Source organism: Triticum urartu, chromosome 6A (assembly GCF_056163025.1).
Source record: "Triticum urartu cultivar PI428250 chromosome 6A, HENAU_Tu73, whole genome shotgun sequence".
NCBI lineage: Eukaryota > Viridiplantae > Streptophyta > Magnoliopsida > Poales > Poaceae > Triticum > Triticum urartu.
Genome location: NC_141878.1, coordinates 574,783,690 through 574,803,526, shown reverse-complemented (window position 1 = coordinate 574,803,526; position 19,837 = coordinate 574,783,690). Strand labels below are relative to the sequence as shown.

Here is a 19,837-nt window from a genome sequence, read left to right as displayed (position 1 = left end):
ACTTTGAAATGTCCTTTTGTTACACAAATACAAACATAACTAAACTTGCAATACAAAAAAAAGATTTTGCGGTCAGCTGACCCAACTTACATGTAGAATCGCCGCCGAGTGATGCTCCTCCGAAAAATGTGGTTATAATTGTGGTTTTGTTTTTACGTTGTCGTCGCATCCGTGCGATAATGTGTTATGTCAGTACACTTTGTCGTTTTCGAATTCGATGTCTACTATACGCAAATATAAATATACAAGTGTACAGATAGATTTTCTCTATTACTTTAGGTGTAACAGATCATATATGTGTGCTTGGTTTGTATATATTTCAAACATATTATGTAGCTAGTACTTTCGTGGTTATTGGACAATCTACATTTGGTGCTAACTCTTTTTTAGGGGGGGGGGGGGGGGGGGGTGATTCATTTATTGTTGTGTCGGATTCTATCCCACCATGTCTGTCACCATGTAGGATGCCTGGACCACACATGCCCACTTTGTGCTATTAGCTCTTTTGCAAAAAAATAGTAATGTATTATGTTATTTATATATATATATATATATATATATATATATATATATATTATACATATGACTATGTGAAACGGAAGAAACCTTGTTGAGCTATAAATAGCCACCAATGCCCAGTTGCCACATTCACACATACGCAAAAATAGAAGCAAATAGAGCTCTAGTTTTGAGAAACCCCATGGCAGAAAGAGCAAGAGGACGGCCCTCAGATGCGCTTAGCGTGATGGTCATTGATGAAGATGAGTTCCATGCCAACTCTGCAAAATCCATGCTCTCTGAATTGAACTATTATGGTATGGTTTTCTACATCCCATGAAAGAGGAACTATATTCATCTTTATGAAAATATACACCTTTTCATGTTTCGTGGAAACCATTTATTCTCATGTTCTGAGATGTCGTTACATTCAGATAGTGAAGTTGATCTTCTCTTTCCAGTGGCAGTATATACAAGTCCCATAGAAGCACTTGGTATTCTTGAAAAGAAAGCACATGATGTTGATTTTGTCATGGTGGCAGCAGTGGACATGGAAGAGTTGAATGGCTTTCAGTTCCTGGAAGCTGCCAAAGATATGCATAGAAACCTTCAAGTGATTAGTATGTTCACGAATTATTTGTCTCCAACTGCATGCACATGCATCTTATTTGACGTTGACAAGTCTTTTATTTTTTTAAGCAGTGATGTCAACAGAAACAACAATGTACACAATGAAGAGATCTATTCAACTTGGTGCTCTTTTTTTGGCGAAGAAGCCTCTTGATGCTAATACCATTCACAATATGTGGCAACATCTTGATGTAAAAGTTCTTAGGCTGAACAGGATGAAGTATCTATTTCAAGGTCAAAATTAACATCTTATGACCAAGTATTTATGTTTATAGTTTGTATGAAATAACTTAACACTATAATCTAATGGTTCATTAAAAATCTATTGACGTACAACTTTTCACTTGGCCAATCCAAATAATCTTTGGAGTACAATACATCTTTCAAAGTAGATTTCTTTTTATAGATTGGCACAAAAAGTAAGAGTAAAAGTAAAATATCATTGCTTCCCTTGAATTATTTCTCATGTCTATCTATTTTTCTTCACCAAGGAAAATAATTACTCTCTCCTTCCATGTTTACAAGAGCACACATCTTGTGTCAAACTTTAGCCATGAGTTTGAACCCCCCCCCCCCCCCCCCCCCCCCGCCCCCCAAAAAAATGTAGAACGACCATTATTTTGGCAAAAGTTTAAGAGGTTCAAAAGATAGGTGCTTTGAAATGGAATGAATCTCTACTATTAAGGTGAGGTGGTCGTATGTTCATTGGTAAAGCCTCCCCTTGCTCACATCAAGCATTAATCCAATCAAATCAAATTAAATATTTTGCAGTGCCCCTCTTGGTGGGTGTTAGGTTTGCTTTAACTCAAACAAATCAAATCGGTCATTCTAGCTATATGTCGGACACGAGCAATAAAAGAAAATCAAAGCAAATCTTTTGCATTAATTGCATCAAATCAAATCAAATATTTTGCATTAACTCAGTCAAATCACTTCATGCATTAGAATATGATGGGTGTAAGGTATATGTCGCATACGATTGGTGTTTAATCACTAGAATATGTATGCCTCCATTGTAATGCACGGGAAATTAGCTATATGTAATAGTAGTAAAAGTTAGAGACGTCGGTTTTTGGTGCATGCTTTACAGAACATTATATTAATTTTCTCAATGTTGTAGTAACACGAATTGTGTCCAGTAAAATAAGTCTTGTCTTCCTTTGGATTGCACGAAAACATGAAACTGCAGATATTAAAGTATTATGTTGTGCACATGCAGGTGTTGGAGATAAAGCCCAACATGGAAAAGAAGTTGGAGAGTCCGTAGCACAGCAAAAGGATGGAACTAAAACGACCACTCAACTCAAATGGATACCTTTCCTAGAGAGCAAGTTTTTATATGCTCTTCAAATACTTGGAGCAAGTAACTACCCATCTTAGGCCCAAGCACTTTCACTTCGGGATTGGCCTTCTGGATTTAAAATTGATAATATGAAATTATATTTGTTAATTCATTTCAGATGCATCGCCCAGCAAGATAAAGATAATCATGAACGTGGACACTGTTACGACGAAACAAATTTCTGTGCATCTACAGGTGTGTTCCCAATATACATTTATTGAACTTTGGAGCATGTATGGAGTCATTTCAAATGAGCTAAGTCAAACATTTAATTTGACTGAAATAAGCCAAAGTGTCTTGTATTTGAAAAATTAATATAAAATGCTTTTGTTTGTAACTTAACAAAACAGACGAAGAGTGAAACAAAAAAATTGAATTGAACAACAAAACAAAAGGCCTGATATTATATAGTGTTTTCTAGTACCTAATTTATGAAGCTAAAGTTGTCATCTTTGAATGATTGTCTACTAACAATTGTGTATTTAATATTTTCAAGAAACATCAAAAACGCATGGAAAGGGAACAAAACATGGCAACGTTAATGGATAGCTACAGGAATTGTGCCTCAAGTTCTAAATCCGTGAAGACTCGCCATACAATCCCTTACACGCCCGGCTATCATTCAGAAGACATAGTCCAAAGAACAATGGTGGGCTAACAATGGAAAATTATTTATATATTATATTACTTAGAAAATAAAGTTAAAACTTGAGTGATATATTAGTCTTTCTAATTCATCTCAGATGCCAAGCTTGTTTGGAGACACTCAAGGCGTTGATGTATCTGCAGCAATGCGGAGAGCCTTACAACTTGGGGCAGCTTTTGACGAGTTCCAGTATTCCAATGGTCCTTCTAGTGACGAACCATGTGAAGTTATTGGACATATAACAGGAGAAGATGGCATCGTTGATGAAGCTAATGGCTCAAATTCATCTAGTCATGATCAAGTTGCTGCTCAAACATACAATTCAAGAGCTGCACATGCGATCACATTCAGGAATAATTATCATCATGACCAAGTCTCCAACATAAGTAAGGTTCCGGTTGAGGGCCTTGTAGACTATCCAGATTCCGAGGATTCTGATTAGGTGGAGGTACCTTAAATCAACTAGATATTGAGTATAGACTTAAACTCTCACTAGACTTTATGGTGAGTTGAAGATTACCATGTAGGGTCGGGCATATAATATTCAGGCCCTGTGGCAAACTCTGAAATGGGGCCTAATCAAAGTGCCATTGAAAGATTTACCATGACAGTCCATAAAGATTGAATCATGAGTGAGTTCTGGAAACTAAGAAATCAGATAGCTTACTCTCCGATTTAAATGTTTTAAATAGCGGGCTATGGAAAATAGTGGCGGGCCTCCAAATCAGCTATAGCGGAGGCGGAGCTATAACAGGCTATTTGTGAAGGCAACCATTTAGCGGCACCCTACTGAAAGGGTTATAACGGAGCTATAGCCGGCTATTTAAAACTATGTTTTATATTAAATATACTAGTTCACTATTCTTGTAAATTAATCATGAGTGAGAACGACATCGTACCAGTTTGTACGAAAAAGACGATTAGGCGTCCCTCATGGACATCCAGGTCGCCAACGAACCCAGCTCCACCTCGATCTCTCTCTATATGGGAAAGTACCAGCCAGGTCTCCATTCGCGTGTCGCCGCCCTCGGCCACAGCAACGGCGAGCTCATGTTCCTATAGCTCACGCTGTTGTCCGGCGAGAAAGTTCCCTTGTCCGGCTACCAAACCGGTGGCGGCACGCTCAACGGCCTTCTCCCCCGCTGCTCACTCGGTCTGACATGGAGATGCCCCATCACTCGTCGAGTTGTCCAGGCAGGCTTTCTTCCAGATTCTAGGGCCCTTGCCTTTTATTTTTACAGAATCCAGGGCCCTTGCCTGATCGTGGTCGTGCCCAACGGGAGTACATCGAGGGTGTGGCGCACATAGAAAAGCATGAGGCTTACTGTAGTGCGGTTCAAATTGTTTCGAAAACAGTGAACATATTTTGAAAACACGAAATTCTTTCAAGTTTTCAAAACGCGAACACTTGTTGAAATTTCCAACATTTTTTTGAAAAACCGAACAATTTTTTTAATTTCCAAACTTTCTTTCTGAACTTTTTCTTGAAGAAACCCAAACATTTTTTGAGACCAGGAACAATTTTTTAAAATGCAAACATTTTTCACTCTATGAACAAATTTTGAAAAAAAAAGAATTGTTTTGAGATTCTGAAGAGTTCCTTAGAACACAAACATTTTTTCAATTTGAGAACAATTTTTTAAGAACATGAAATTTTATGAAACAATTTGAAGGCATTGTGCCATCGCACAAGTCGCACGCCCCTAGGCCCAGGCCTGCTAGCATGGAATAGTGGCTAAAACAATAGGCATACATGCTATGGGGTTGATTGTATCTTTATACAACTCGTTACGACCATGGCGAAAAAACCAAATGCAGCCGAGAAATGAGGCTAACCATATGAAACTGTAACTAATAGTACATTGTTGGTCATGTAGCAGGACATGGTCGAATCGTGGGTCAACAAGCCGAGTTTCGGCCTTTGGCGCCATCGAAATAACAGCTCCTGGTGTGATCTGGACGCTCTGTGGCTTTATGGCTGCACTCCTGGCCTACTGATACACCACAAGTCCACAACATTCTAGGGAACACTAATGGTGCACGAAAAAACCAACTGAAAGGGAGGAGCTGGTGCGTGGGGCGGCGCTGCCGGCAAGGGCAGTAACCGGCCCTGCTGACAAGAGTGGCGTTGTCCCTAACACCACCAAGGGGAACTGACTGGATCATATCTTTGGTGTCGAACCTGCAGCCGGAGGGCCTTGCCACTCTTGGTTATATCCCAAGACGGGCACAAGTATCATGGCGTCTACCGGTCAAGAATGAGCTCGCGGCGACACCTCGCTCCGGCGAGCGGGTGCATGGGGTTTCTGTTTGATCATATCGCACAAAAATCATAGGTGTCCATGTGCGCTAATGCACTTGCTTTCCTGTCTATAAAGAGAAAAACACATGAGGCAAACCTTTTCACGACATAGTCTTGTGAGCTAGTGACGCATGTTTAATCTTGGTATGTAGACTGACAATGGTGGGTTATCAATCACAAGACGCCAGTTAAGATTATTTGTTTGAGAAATAGTTGAGATAGATTTTGTTCGTGGATAATACTGGACTTTGATATTTGTCTAGTAGCCTCTATAGGACCATTGCCATGCATGGCTCGCCATTGTAACTTGTGAACCTTGAGTCAGTTAAGCTAGTGCCTTACAACAAGAAGCCCGCCATCACCTCCCGCAAGATTTATACCGACTTCTAGCTCGTTCTTCCCGGCGAGCTCGCCAAGCATGAAACCCGCCATCACCTCCCGCAAGATTTTATTAATACATTGCCAACAATTTTTCTATACACATTTAACATTTTTCAAATGTTTGACTAAAAAATTTCAAATACTTGGTTAACATTTTTTCAAATGTTTTATTAACATTTTCTGAATACATGACCAACTTTTTTCGCATATGTTGTATATTTTGCGCATACATTTTTGTACACATGAGAAACATTTTCTTTATATAAAAAAAAGTGCAGCCCGGCGCATGTTGCTCCCGCTTGCGCATAGTCCGGGGAAGGGTCCCAACCACTTTGGGCCTATTATACGCAGCTTTTTCTTACATTTCTGCAAGAGGTTGTTTCCTGAAACATTTTCTTTATACAAATTAATATTTTTAATACATGGTCAACATTTTTCTATACATATTTTAACATTTTTAAATGCTTGATTAATTTTTTTCAAATACAACTTTGATAAAAAAATTAACACATGGTCAACATTTTTACTATACACATTTAAAAGGATTAATGCTTGATGAAATATTTTCAAATACTTGTTAATTATTTCTCAAATGCATGATTAAAAAAATTTAAATACATGATCAACTTTTTTCCCACACACTGTATTTTTTTCTATACATTTTCAGTATACACATTTAACATTTTTTAAATTCTTGGTTAACTTTTTTCAGATGTGTATTTTGCAATATATTTTGTTATTATATTTGGAAGTGTAAATGAGACTAGAAAACGAAAAATAAAACTAAAAATGAGGTGGTGGTCCCCGCGCACCTAGGCTGGCCCATTTAGTGAAGTGCCTGATGCGAGAGCCAGCTAGGTCTCACTATAAGTGGGACATAGCGCTGCCCGAGGACTATTCGGAAAGAAAAAAGCAAGCAAGAGGAAAAGAGGCCTCGAGAGAGACGAACAAATGCGCCGCCTCACGGCCATGTCCTCATCATCCTCCAACTCGTTGCTCCCTGCTCGTAGTAGCAGCGCCATTGCCATGGTGCAACATCTAACTGGTGTCCCGCCATAGAACATGGCGCACCCATCGCCGCCACCTTGTAGCAATGTGGTCGCTATCTCAACATCTTGTCATTAACATTTTAGCATGTAGTATACTCGTCGCCGTCCTCACAGCACCCACAGGCTGCTGTAGTGTCACGGGTGCACCTCCATCACCATCACAGCTCGCCACTATGCCAGTTTCAGCATGTCGCCATGTTGGTTCTAGCATGGCGCGACCACCATGGAGCTCACCGCCCTGCCGGTTCCAGCATGTCCCTCTGCCGGTTGTGTGGGGAAAGAGAAAGGAGAGGAAACGTGTGGATGGGAGGGGATAAGGGGATGAGAGGCACTCCACACGTGGGGCTAGCTAGATGCATGCACGCAGCTAGCCAACCGATACGATGTCTAGCCGGTAGGCCAATTTTAATCGTTCCCTATTTTCAAGTCCTTCATGTAAATTGTGCTTAATTTTAATATATGTGCCTATGCGCCCACCCCCATTGTCCCAAAAAAAATTGTTTCTTTCTATTTTGGATTTGGGTCCACGGTCATATTTCCGATAGATCAAAGCAAGCGAGAGAAGCACTCAGCCATTCATAAAAAGAGAGAAATAGTAACAGGTGAACGGTTGCTAGGGAACCAATCCCAAGGAATCCGCCCTCTCCTGTTAGATTCGTTTGCACAATTCTTGGCGCAGGATCTGAGCCACAGCAGATTTTGAAACTAGTTCTTTATTAGATAAAAGCCAGCAAACGTAGGACCATTCAAAATATTTTCAGCCACCGCACTGGCTAGATCCTGGGATCAAATACTAGTCTCTCTTTTTATTCTTTTTTTCACCAGATGGCAATTTTTCTAGAGAAAATTTAAAAAGGCGGTTTATAAAATTTTGGACTATGTCACATGGCAATTTAAAAAAATTTCCTTTTTTTGGTTGAAATGCCAAGTTTTGTTTTGTACATGGCATTTTTTATTCTTAAGGATAACATTCTTTGTTTCTTAAGAGATGGCATTTTTATTATTTAGAGATGACATTTTTTTGTTTATTAAGAGATGGCATTTTTGTTCGGTGTGGTGTGGTTATATTGTAGCTACAGAACTCTAGAGAGGCAAGTTGTTGAATGAACAGTATCTGAATCTCATCTCTCCTCCTCCTCTGGTTCCCCTTTTCTCCTCCCTATTCTTCCTGATCCCCTCTCAAATCCTTTTGTTGATCTGTGAGACTAGCCCAGGGCCTCACACTCCCACCACCTAGGAGGAGGAGCACGCATGTCTTCTTGTGGCGGCTGGAGGTGATACTCATGGATTCTTCCCGTCTGTCTTCCCCTTGTGGCTGCTCTCATTCACTGACTCACTGCGTCCCGCAACTCTGCAGCTTCGGCGCAGGCCACACGTTCGACGGAATGTCTGAGAAGCTCAACTACGAAGAAAACATCCAAACGGAAGCGGCTGGTGGCGAGGACCGCATCAGCGCCCTCCCGGACGAACTCCTCCAGTACGTGATGTCGTTCCTGCTTTCCCGCGACGCCGTGCGGACATGCGTGCTCGCTAGGCGCTGGCGCACGCTCTGGAAGTCCATGCCCGCCCTACGCATTGATGACCCCGACAGCTACCACGCTGCTACGGGCTCCAGCACGTTTGTCGACGAGCTGCTTCGTCTCCGTGACCCAACGCCTCTGAATGTATGTGACATCCGTTCTGGTTGTCAGGAGACTGCGAACACCAATTGGGCCAAGGAGGCATTCCGACACATGGAACCATGGCTCCTGTATGCTTTATCCTGTCAAGTTCCAGTGCTTCGGATTTGTTTTCCCTGGCGGGTAATCAACATGACTCTTGTCTCATCGCACTTGAAGAGGTTACATCTTTACCGCATGCGATTTGAGGGATGCTCTCTGGATTTTTCGAGCTGTCAGGTGCTAGAGGTGTTAGAGATGAAAGCTTGTCATATCCATGTGAATCTCTTGTCCCAGTCATTACGATTTCTTAAAATTCACAACACGAGTTTTGGTTTTGATCCCCGCACTCGTATTTCTGCCCCAAATCTCATTGGCTTCAGACTAGCTCCATTTTACGGTTTGGCTCCTTTGCTTGATAGCATGCCATCACTGGTAGCAGCATCTATTACACTTGGAGAAATGTGCGAGGAAATGTGTTACTGTGGAAATCTATCATGTGGGGGATGCGATGCTCAAGCCGGTAACAACGACTATCCTGTGGCTCTCCAAGGTTTGTCAGGTGCTACGAATTTGAAGTTGACAACAATATCTTATCCGATAAGGGTATGCTCCCACTTTTGCTAACTCCTATTGTTCTTTGCCATCCACTAGATCCCATGTAAGTTTGTATCCAGTTATCTATCAATAGAAGCTTATGGAACAAGCGTCTTGTGTGTGTTACATGTTTTCACTAATTCACATGCTTGAATCTTGATGTTTCTTGAGCATGTTTGCATGCACACCGCTACTTGATACTTTAGGCATATTTAATATTCAAACATGTAGGATTGAGATTAAAATACAGCTTGGATTATCAATCTTGGTGTCTGGTAACACTTAATTACTATGAAAAATAAGAACCACCAGAAAGTTTTCAAAGCATGTACTTATGTATCTCAAAAAGCATTGTGTACTTCTGAAGTTATATCTTGAATTTGTGTTTAACCCTCTTCATTTTATCCAGCTGTCTGTTTTGAGAATGGATTTGACATGGCGCCCCATGTTTAGGAAGCTAACAAAGTTGTTGCTCAATGAGTGGTGTGTGGCTGATGATTTCACTGGATTGATTTACTTTCTCCAGCACTCACCCATTCTAGAGACACTGATACTTCAGCTTGATTTGCAAACTTTTGAGGTATACATATTCTCCAAGTATGATAGCTTTTATCTTTGAAATTACCATTTACCTTTTGTTGCAAAATATATTGTTTGTTACAGGATTATCATTTGAACGAAATTGATGGAAGTTGTAACTCAAGGGAACAATCATTGCTATCACAACATCTCAAGGTAGTCAAAATTATATGTGGCACACGGGAAGATGTGATAGTTCACCGTATTTCAAAGATCCTATGTGCCCATGGAGTACCTTCTGAGCAAATTGAGATAGAATAGACCTTCTGTTTGATTGTAAGTAACCATTAGCATTTTTCACGATCATTAGCTTTCAGTAGTCAACCCAGAGTTGTATGCTATATCCCCGTGCACCACTTTAATATCCTTCTAGCCCACCATGACACCGTACCATACTTGGCAACCACAACGTTGCCCCTTATATGACGCCATTGAATATTGATGCTGCTTGTCATGACCATAGGTGCTTGGTAGCATGCCCATGGTGGCAACACGCAGGAGCAGGGAGCTTAGCAGTTAACAATGCAATAGAAATTATTAAGTTCCTGAACTGCATGCTTGACTAGCTAAGCTAGGTAGCCTGTTCTAATGTAGGCAGTGCTGAAGGTAGAAAATCGTAAGTGTACATTATTTCTTTCCTTGTAATGGGACAGTTTGACAAGCTGCTCTATGGTTGTCTCGTGTAAGTGGTACCCAAAAATGCTGCCTACAAAACATAAGTTAAAACCTGTGCTCAGTTTCATGTAAATAGCATATCCGTCGAGCATTCTGATCGCTAGATCAACCAACTGAATTTCTCACAAATTATCCCTGCATGTATTCCAGTCTGAGAGTTTCATGTGCTCATTGTGTCCCTTGCTGTTTATGCAGGGTTCCATTTCTATTGGGTGGCGTTGTTTGGCTGGTCTACTTCGCCCTCCGTTCTTCGGTTTTCATGGATCTAGCTCCATCAAGTTGCTGCTTTTCGTCTACTAGCTAAGTGTCTCATTCCTATGAACTCGCTCATATGTAATTTGCTGGGTACTTTTTGCTCGGGTGCAGTAAGAACATGTTGAAGTGTCGCCGTAGTCCTAGTGCACTTCTGCTCATTTGCTGAACCGAGTGTGAGGCCTGAACCTATTTGCCTGCTGAAGGCCTATGTTTTGGTAAGATGTTTCAGGGACCTGTCTAGTGTTGTTTCAGGATTGTGCTAATTAATGTGTACGGTGTGATTGTCTGGCTTCTTTCTGAACTTACCGTGTTGGTTCAGTGTGTTCGTGCACGACAAGTTACACAAACTCTGCAACACACATAAATTGAACCGCAACATATAGACAGAGGATAGAAAAAACACATGAGTTTTGTAAACTCAGTTCCCGAAATGTTTGAAACTCTCAAGACGCAGAGCATCGGCGGCCGTAGAAGGTGAAGCGCGTAGTGTGTGGGGGAGGGACTGAAGAAGCATCGCTCTCATCATCCGTCAGCAAGCTGCTTGTGGAATGGAGTAAATTGTAATAACAACCATAATTGTGAACCCTAAATAAACATAGCACGACAATTTTTTTGGCAAAAGAAAAATCCGGTTTTCTGTTGACAATTTGCCGAAAGCACTGATCGGTTGATTAGCAGCACCTGACACTAAATCTGATGGGTGGCTCCCTCCATAAGTGATGATGTGGCATGAAAAAACTCACACCGTTTGACTCAATTTTTTATGTTTTTTTAGAAAGTTTGACTCAAATGTTAGGCTGGCTTAGGGCCCACCTGTCATCCTCTCTCCCCCCATCTTCCTCCTCAATAACCAGTGTGTTGGTTTGCTAGCCCAACATCATGGATGCGCAATTTTGGAGCAGCCCTGCTCTCTCCCCCGTCGTGCGGTGGTCAACGGGGCCACCCAACCTGAAACATGGTTGTGGCATGCCAGGCGGGATGGACCCGCAGCGCTCGTGGACGCAACCAGCAAGGAGGACATTTTCCCTCTCCCGCCTCTGGTTTGGGAGTTTTGTAGTTAAATACCACTTATGTTTTGGGGGGCTTGCGTGTACTTTCGCAAACCCAAGATGAAGCACGGCTTTGGGTGACGTAGAGTTTCTGCTCGGGAGCTCAAATGAGTTTGGGTGAACAGTAAAATTGAAACAAAATCGAAACATTGACAAAAATTTGAAGTGCTTGCAAAATATCATCATGAAATCACATTCCTAGAAGGCGTGGCAAAAAAAATTTGATACTCTAAAAATGCTACATTCAAAAGCATTTTGGAGCACTGAATTTTTTTTTTTTTTTGCTATTCCTTACAGGAATGTGATTCTAAGACGAATTTTTGCAAGCACTTGAAACTTTTGTCAATGTTTCTCCCAAAAAATTTGGATTTTTTTTTTATTTTACCGTTCACCGAGCTTTGGGCTAGAGCCTAAACCAAGGGGCAGAAAGGCACTTTCGGGCTTTGGGCTAGAGCCTAAACCAAGGGCCTGAGTCGATATTGTTGTAGATCGTTCTGGGTATTCTTGGGCTGAGTAACCCATGTCCTCTTCTCACGCGGCCCAGATTAGTATCTGATTGACGTGTGCTGTTGATTTGGTCATTTTCTACTCTTTTTATGTGCGTACTTCATTTTCTTACTTACCAATGAAAAGAGACACATCCCGCATATTCATGAAAAATGTTAATATAGCCAGATAGCCTTCCTACATCCATCTCTAACAAGAACAAATAATTACTAGTATCCAAACCGTTCTCGCACTAATACAATACTCTTAAGTTCTACTGCATACACTAACATATTAACTGAAAAGCCTGGCATTGTGAAACTACCACCGGAATGTGTCACTCGTTGCATCGTCTGCGCTGCAGAAATGAAAAGGGGAAACATAGTATCGATGTGGATAGGACGCAAACCTAACGATTAATTGGACTGGACATGGGCTCACTCGAGTGCTGATGACGTAGTCTGCAGTTGAGGGTCAATTGCATTGCATGCAACCTCGAGTCAAGCGCTACATCCATTGCAATTCAATTCACGAGTTCAACCGATCGTGTTGTACCACGTCCACCCAAGAGATCATGATCAGAATACTGTTCTATACTCCTCATTTCCTGCTTTACTGTCATCGGAAAGCCAGGAATATATGCCACATCTGAGTACCTCTGTTGCAAGAAAAACAAACAATATAAACCCCCTTTTTTTTGGTGGAATTGAGTTGTATTTATAGTACTAATGTTGGAATCCTCCTCAGAGTTTTTTTAGTGTTTATAGTGTGGTCTGATTGAAGTAATATCCAGCAAACTCGGAACCTATTTCAGTCCAAGAATGGTTGTGTGCATGCATCCTGTGAGGCACCCCTTTTCGAAAAGAAAAGAAAATCAGTCAAGGAGCCTCACTTGTTGAAACGCATTCACCTGTGTGGCATTGCATAAACATGACGCCGTGTATGTAAAAGATGGATTTTCGCAAATTGTTCACGTTAAACTGCAGATTTCGCAAGTACAATACTGGAATAACGTGAACTATCTTTCGTACCCATGAGGGCTCAGGCCATCACACCGCAACAAGAAAAGTCATGCAAATATATAACCCCCAAAGCGCTAGCTGCCACCACTAGCTACATAACCAAAAGTAGAACTAAACCATCCATGCCAGCTCTAATGGACCTATCTAGTACGTACACTACATACTACTGGTACTACTACTAGCTAGTTTTTGGCAAAGATGACTAGAGCTTCCACGACTGCATGCATGCACGCGCGCGCGCATCTCCGGCGCGATCACTGGGGCTGCTGCTTGCCGGACTTGGACGGCGCCGCGCCGGACGGTCCGCCGCCCTTCGCCAGCTGGGCCGCCGCCTTGGAGGAGGCCGCCATGTGCTGCTGCTTGCGCTTGACAACGGCGAGGAGCTGCTTGTTCTCCTGGTCCAGCAGCTGCGCTGTCCTCCGGAGCCGCTCGTTCGCCTGCATGATGCACAGGTTCTCCAGGTACAGCTCCGTGTTCGCCCGCTCCATCCTCCACTTCCAGCTAGCAACCTGCAGCACATTCACATCCATCCATGGTCAGTGTTCAAACCAAAACATACTCCAAATATATGTTTGCGCTTGATTTAAGAACAACTAGCACCTAGCAGCACTCAAGATTCAAGAAAGAAGGCAAGAAATGCACCAAGGAAAGGATTGAGAAATGCAGCGCCGCTTCTCCATACCGTGAAATGGCAGTACTTGGGCCTGGAAGGCACGGACAGACAATGGCACTGGTAGCAGAGAGGAAGAAGAAGGCTAGCTAGCTATAGCTCGAGTGAGGAAGAACTTGTGGTGCGGGGAGAGCACAGGCGAGGGTGCGAATTTATAGGCCCGCCCGAGCAAAGCAGCAGTGGATCGCAATGTGTACTCCAGTTACTACTCCAGTGTTCTCCTGCACAGCTTCAATGCAGACCGAGCTGCCTAGGGCTCTCAAGGATGTGTACAGTGTACATTCATGGTGGTAGTTAGCTGTCAACGTAAAAGTGTGATGATGGTGATGAATTGATGACGCACTTCTGGTTCTCCGTCCAAAGATACGCAATCATTCTTATTCTCGGCCGTGCCGCGCGCTTCTCCCGGCTGGCAGCATTTCCAACGCATTCATCCCAGTCTCTCTCCCTTCACAAACGGTCAAACTTGGAGCTTACACAGTGCACCAAAGAATTCGTAAACCAGGTGCATGCATTCTCCACGAATTGGTAAGATTTCCTTGGAGTACTAGCATTATCCTTGGGGAAAATGAGAAAGGGCAACTCCAACACTGATCACCGAATGGATGACACTAAATGATTCGATGACACTAAATGAGTTCGTGGACAGCGGACGGGGCGCCAACCATCCAACCGTAGTCACGAGATGTCTGGCCATTTCAAATGTTTCAAACACAAATTCTGACAAAATTTAGTCTAAACAGATGAAAGTGGTCTTGGACTGATCCAGGGCCAGGCCGGCGTGACGTCCTTGTTCGCAAACGTCGTCAGGCGCGCCGCATTGCGAAGCTCACGCCCCTCTGCCTCGGTGACACATTTGTTGGCCGCCGAGGAGGACGTGTCACCACCACTGAGGTAGTAGTCAAGGCGGCCGCACAGCTTGGAGTACCCTTGGGAGGACGGCTCCTCTGTCTTCACGGCGAGCGGACGCCAGTGGCTCTTGGGCTTGCGACACAACGGGGATGGCAGTGTCTCCTCCTTGACACAACTTCCCATGTGGAAGCCGGGGCTATGCCATGGAGAGGTTGACTCCAACTTCACGCGTTGTTTGATTTGGATGTTGCGATTGGATGCGGTGTTTGATTTGAGCGCCGCGATCAGCACGATCTTTATCTGTCACGTGAACTCATCCGGCGCAGTGGCCTCGATGAGGAAGGGTGGGTTCTGCACTTCTGCTCCACGTTGTCCGAGGAGATCGGCTCTAACTGGACGTTCGAGGGAGTCGTGGACGCTGAGGGGGCCGAAGACCACCTCCTGGATCTGGAGCTTCCCCCGGATTGAAAGAAGCACGCCGGGAACCACTTTGGAGGCGTCAGACTTGTCCATCACGGTGGCCGATGGTGGGCATATGCGGATTTGGGAGAGGAGAGGAAAGGAGAGGTGTGGTGGTACAAGGCTTGCGTTCGCGATCGGTCGTCTTAAATAGCTAGGGCGGGCGGACCGACACTGGTTCAATGTGGGCATCGGCTAGAGTAGGCTCTCAGTCATGCATGGTTCTGGTGTGAATGTCGCGCGACGCGCACGGTCAGCCATCATGAGCGGCTAAGTGGTCGGTCACGTCTGCTCTGACCAACATGAATGTGGGATAGAGTATTCTAGAGCAAAGGGAGAGAGGGGGGTTTTTGGTGGGTCTGGGTTGTCAGGGGCCGACGTGGTAGACGTCCGAACTCCTGCAAAGCTCCCACATGTTTGGTGACGGTTTGCGGGATTTCAAATGTCCTGACCAGTCCAAACCCATTTCAAACGTCCTGGCTCGCCGACGTGAGACTCAATAGCTGGCTAGTGGTGGATGTAACGCGCATGGCACGAATGCGATGGAGACCGCTCGGTGTTCTCGGCTCGTCGCGCTCGTGCCTCTCCTTCGACCCAACCGATCGGGGTGGAGGCTCTCGCAGCTGCGCATCGACGACTGGACTGCTAGCTGAGTGAGTAACTCAGCTCCTCTTCTTTCTCCCTCCAATCATATACCCATGTATAGGGCGATTCAGGCGAAGGGCCGGGGCTGGTGCGCAAGTTGGGTCAGAGAAAGTGTGGGGTGGCAGAGCTGGCGAAGCATGCAAGGAAGCTACTTTCCGATGGCGCTCGAAGGCCAATGTCTGGTTGTGGTGGTAGACGGGCAGTGGACCATTTGTTTTAGGCAGTTCCTTGGGTGTGTGGTCAAGCAGCAACAACATGATATTTTCATCGGTACGATGTTTATGATTAATATTGGGTTCATTTGCCATGTTTCATATAGCAATCTTTGAAATTACTCCCATGGCAAATTGTAGAAATAATTAAGCTGAGATGATGTGTGGTTATTCCCATGGCAAATTGTGTACATGTTTTTGAAATGTTTTCCCATGGCAAATTTGTAGATAATTGTGTGTTCCATAACATGGATTTTGTAGATAATTGATTTTTTTCATGGCAAATTTAGGCCTTCTTGTTCATCTAAAGTATGGCATTTTTGTAATTGCATCTTAGTCACATGGAAAATAGATAAATCATTGCAGTTCATTGAAAAAAATCTAGTTTGTCTCATGGCAAATTTAGACAAATCGTGCAAATCTACTCTCTTTTTTATGTTCACATGCCAAGTTTAGAGAAAAATCATTGTGTTTTTGCCTGCCAAGGTTAATATTTCATTAAAGTGTTGCGATGTCGAAATTCTTAAAACTTCTGCAAGGTCACCAATACAAGTTTTGCCATGTCACCAATACTAAATTGCCATCTCACTGATGCAAATTTTAACATCTCACAAAGACAAATTCTGCCATGACAATTGCAATATATTTTGTATTGCCATAATTTTTCAGTCAACAAATTTCTTCCTAAATTTCTATCATGAACAAATCTATGTTATCTGGCTTTTTGTACATCTTAACCATGGCAATTTTATTGTATATACCATGCAAATTATTTGTACATTCCATGGCAAATCCTTTTTTAGATACCATGGCAAAAAAATCTATATAGGATGACAAATCTTTTTCTTAAATATCATGGCAATTTTCTACATTATCCAAGGTTTAGAGATCAAAATTCAAAAAAAATCCACGCGACGATTGCAAATTTTTCCAAAATTTTACCGTGTTTGATATGAACAAAGTTTCCATTTTTGCCATGTGAACAATGTAAAAAAAACTCAACATTTTTCCATGTTCTAGTAAGAAATATAGTTTTTTATTTTTTCCATGTGACAATTAATTTTTTATAAAAAATACTAAATTCATTTTTTCGAAATTTGCCAAGGTTTTGGGGTTTTTTTTGTAAAAGTTTCATTGGGTCATAGAAAACTTAGTACTTACATGGCAATTTTTGGGAATTGTTTTATTCATATGGCACAACAAAACAATCATAAGCTTGGTGGCAAATTTAGATAGTGCCCCATGGCAATTTGACCTTTTAGTTTATACTTTTCTTATTTCATTGCAATTTTTTATGCTCACACCATGGCAAAATAAAATTGTGGTATTTTTGCATTTTTTGTGTTGACACTCACAACAGTTTTACAAGTTTCGTTCTCGCATACATGAAAATTTAAATCTCATGGCAATTTCAGTTTCATAATTGTGCCAAATTACTTTTTGCTGGACCATGGCAAATTAAGTTCCTGGTCTATAGCAAATTGCTTTGCTGGATCATGGCAAATTAAATTGAGTTTGACATGCATGACAATTTTCTTCCTTCTATCATGACATTTTGTGTGTTTACTTTTTCCTGATTTTTTTGCAACACTATATTGTTTACCTACAATATGGCAAAAAAATAACAAATTTATTTTTTCTGTACAAGGAATGGCGGTCGGGCTGGGATGCCTAGGAAAAGGCCATGGCTGGCCAGGTTCGCACTAAGGTGGTTCTCATAGCGAACAAATCCGTTTGCCAATCAAAGTCCCAGGGTGGAAGGATCGTCACGCATGACTCCCCGCTAGGGGGGACGTTGGCTGTGTATTGTAGTCCTTCAGGAACTCCCCACTTTTTAGGAAAAGCCCTCATATTGGACGCAGAGTTTCTCAGCCCGAGCTCAAATGAGCTTGGGTGAACAGTAAAATTGAAAAAAAAACAAATAAAAAAATCTGAAATTTTTTCATGATAAACATTGACAAAAGTTCGAAGTGCTTGCACAAAATCGTCATGGAATCACATTCCTAGAAGGCGTGGCAAAAATAACAAAATCGATACTCTGAAAATGCTACTTTCAAAAACATTTTGGAGCACTGATTTATTTTTTGCCAAGCCTTACAGGAATATGATTTCATGATGAATTTTGCAAGCACTTGAAACTTTTGTCACAAAAAAATTCAGATTTTTTTGATTTTTTATGTTACTGTTCACCAAGCTCATTTGAGCTCAGGAGCAGGACACTTTCGTCTCATATTCGTCTCTCCCAAGAAATTCAAGATGCCATAGCTGGGAATTCACTTACAAAGGGGAGTACTCCGTGACCTCGGCATAAAAGGCACAATTTGTTGGCCGCGCCTCTACTCCCATGGTTCCAAACGGTTTGAAAGGGTTGAGCTGCCCCTGAAGTACAAATTTTTCGCTTGGCTTGTCATCCAAAATAAAGTTGTTGTATTTGAAAGGTTACCATCATTTGAAAAAGATTGTTTTTACTACATGCCATTAGAAGAAAAAAAATGATTGCTTTCTTATATAACCTGCCGTTGGAAGAAGTACCGGTCCGTATGTCATGGTGAAAAAACAGGAGGCAAGAATGGCTATCAAAGTCAATGGCAGAATATTTAATTAATACACTTTACTCCCGTACTCGAGTGCGGCAGCGCGGTAAGTCTTGCTTTCAAATCAAACTTGCGCTCTTGCTGATCTCCGCACAGACCTCGTATAGTCCCGACGCATCAAAATGATGATGAGATGCATTCAAGACGGTGCAGCTGTTTTCACTGCTCTATATGTTGCCAAGAGCAACCTTCTAGAGCAGTAGCGATGCATGATGAGCTATGCATACCTCTTCCATTCAAACCTCCATCATCATCATGGCACATCACTTCATTCTTCAGATTGATGTGAAACAGTGACACATATCTTGTTCAAGACTTCGGAAAATGTCAAGAATGTGATAATTTTTTGCTTGCTGGGTTCTGTAGATTCTGCAGACATTTCTTCAACATCTTGACCAGCTAGTACTATAGCAGTATAAGTGTTTCTCTGTAGATAGAAGAATGAAATTAGCGGCAATGTGCAAGTTCTCCAATGAGCAAATTTCTTTCTGTATGTTATCTTAGGAAGAATAATCCTCTCGCATGTACTCCCTCCGGTCCTTTTTACTCTGCATATAAGAATTATCTGAAGTCAAACTTTACAAAGTTTGACCATATTTATATGAAAAAATATCAACATCTACCATAATAAAGTTATACAACATGAAACTTTAAGTCATGACGCATCTACTAGTATTGATTTCATATTGTGAATATTGGTATTTTTTTATAAAGTTGATCAAACTTTACGAGGCTTGACTTTAGACAAATCTAATATGCGAACTAAAAGGGACCGGAGGGAGTATCTGTAATCAAGAGTTCAAGACTCAAGTTCAGCTCAGTTTTTTTGGTTTTTTATCGTACTGTTCCATTTTACCAGTAAAGCTCTTGAATATGAAATGGGGAGATTTCTGAAGAAGTTTGCCAAAACAAAAAGATTTCTGAAGAAGAATAATAAAGGAAGTGGCTAGGTCTCTGTCGACTGAGATTTAACCAAATCTCACTCAAGTGATATACTAGTATTTAAGAAGAAGAAAATATTGAAAATAAATTTTTTGTATGAATCTCCATGCAAAATCAAAGGAAAATAGTATCGACAGGGACATAACAAAGTCTCAGTCGACTGAGACTTAGCAAAACCGAAGAATAAATTTCTCATATAACACTCCAAATCCTTGTCAGATACGGTTCCTGTAAGGAATAAATTTCTCTAAACTCTTTGCTTACATAAATCTAGTACTACTAGTAGTAGTACAG

The 19,837-nt window shown here is 41.9% G+C and overlaps 3 protein-coding genes across 3 annotated transcripts; 2 read left to right on the top strand and 1 right to left on the bottom strand.

The window, feature by feature from the left end:
* Positions 1-620: 620 nt before the first annotated feature.
* On the top strand, positions 621-3,724 carry LOC125512906 (two-component response regulator ORR29-like). The gene is made up of 7 exons (XM_048677970.2): positions 621-815; positions 960-1,118; positions 1,201-1,362; positions 2,348-2,491; positions 2,589-2,665; positions 2,967-3,119; positions 3,214-3,724. The coding sequence occupies exons 1-7, from the start codon at positions 632-634 to the stop codon at positions 3,556-3,558; spliced, it is 1,224 nt and encodes a 407-aa protein (XP_048533927.2). The 5' UTR covers positions 621-631; the 3' UTR covers positions 3,559-3,724.
* A 4,241-nt stretch (positions 3,725-7,965) lies between these two features.
* Positions 7,966-10,896, top strand: LOC125512896 (F-box protein At5g03100-like). The gene is made up of 5 exons (XM_048677963.1): positions 7,966-8,122; positions 8,206-9,112; positions 9,513-9,683; positions 9,767-9,958; positions 10,553-10,896. Exons 1-4 carry the CDS (start codon positions 8,100-8,102, stop codon positions 9,941-9,943), a joined length of 1,278 nt encoding a protein of 425 aa, XP_048533920.1. The 5' UTR covers positions 7,966-8,099; the 3' UTR covers positions 9,944-9,958; positions 10,553-10,896.
* A 2,294-nt stretch (positions 10,897-13,190) lies between these two features.
* On the bottom strand, positions 13,191-13,955 carry LOC125512908 (uncharacterized). Its single transcript, XM_087527283.1, has 2 exons — positions 13,852-13,955; positions 13,191-13,678 (listed from the first exon to the last, which is right to left on the bottom strand). The coding sequence occupies exon 2, from the start codon at positions 13,655-13,657 to the stop codon at positions 13,424-13,426; it is 234 nt and encodes a 77-aa protein (XP_087383409.1). The 5' UTR covers positions 13,658-13,678; positions 13,852-13,955; the 3' UTR covers positions 13,191-13,423.
* Positions 13,956-19,837: the final 5,882 nt, after the last annotated feature.

Bases quoted from the DNA above. Each gene is read 5' to 3' on its own strand.
- LOC125512906 (XM_048677970.2), top strand. From the start codon at position 632: ATGCCCAGTTGCCACATTCACACATACGCAAAAATAGAAGCAAATAGA. The intron at 816-959 runs GTATGGTTTTCT...TTCTCTTTCCAG, and splicing joins CTCTGAATTGAACTATTATG to TGGCAGTATATACAAGTCCC. The intron at 1,363-2,347 runs GTCAAAATTAAC...GTGCACATGCAG, and splicing joins GATGAAGTATCTATTTCAAG to GTGTTGGAGATAAAGCCCAA.
- LOC125512896 (XM_048677963.1), top strand. From the start codon at position 8,100: ATGTCTTCTTGTGGCGGCTGGAG. The intron at 8,123-8,205 runs GTGATACTCATG...GCAACTCTGCAG, and splicing joins TCTTCTTGTGGCGGCTGGAG to CTTCGGCGCAGGCCACACGT. The intron at 9,684-9,766 runs GTATACATATTC...TGTTTGTTACAG, and splicing joins TTGATTTGCAAACTTTTGAG to GATTATCATTTGAACGAAAT.
- LOC125512908 (XM_087527283.1), bottom strand. From the start codon at position 13,657: ATGGAGCGGGCGAACACGGAGCTGTACCTGGAGAACCTGTGCATCATG.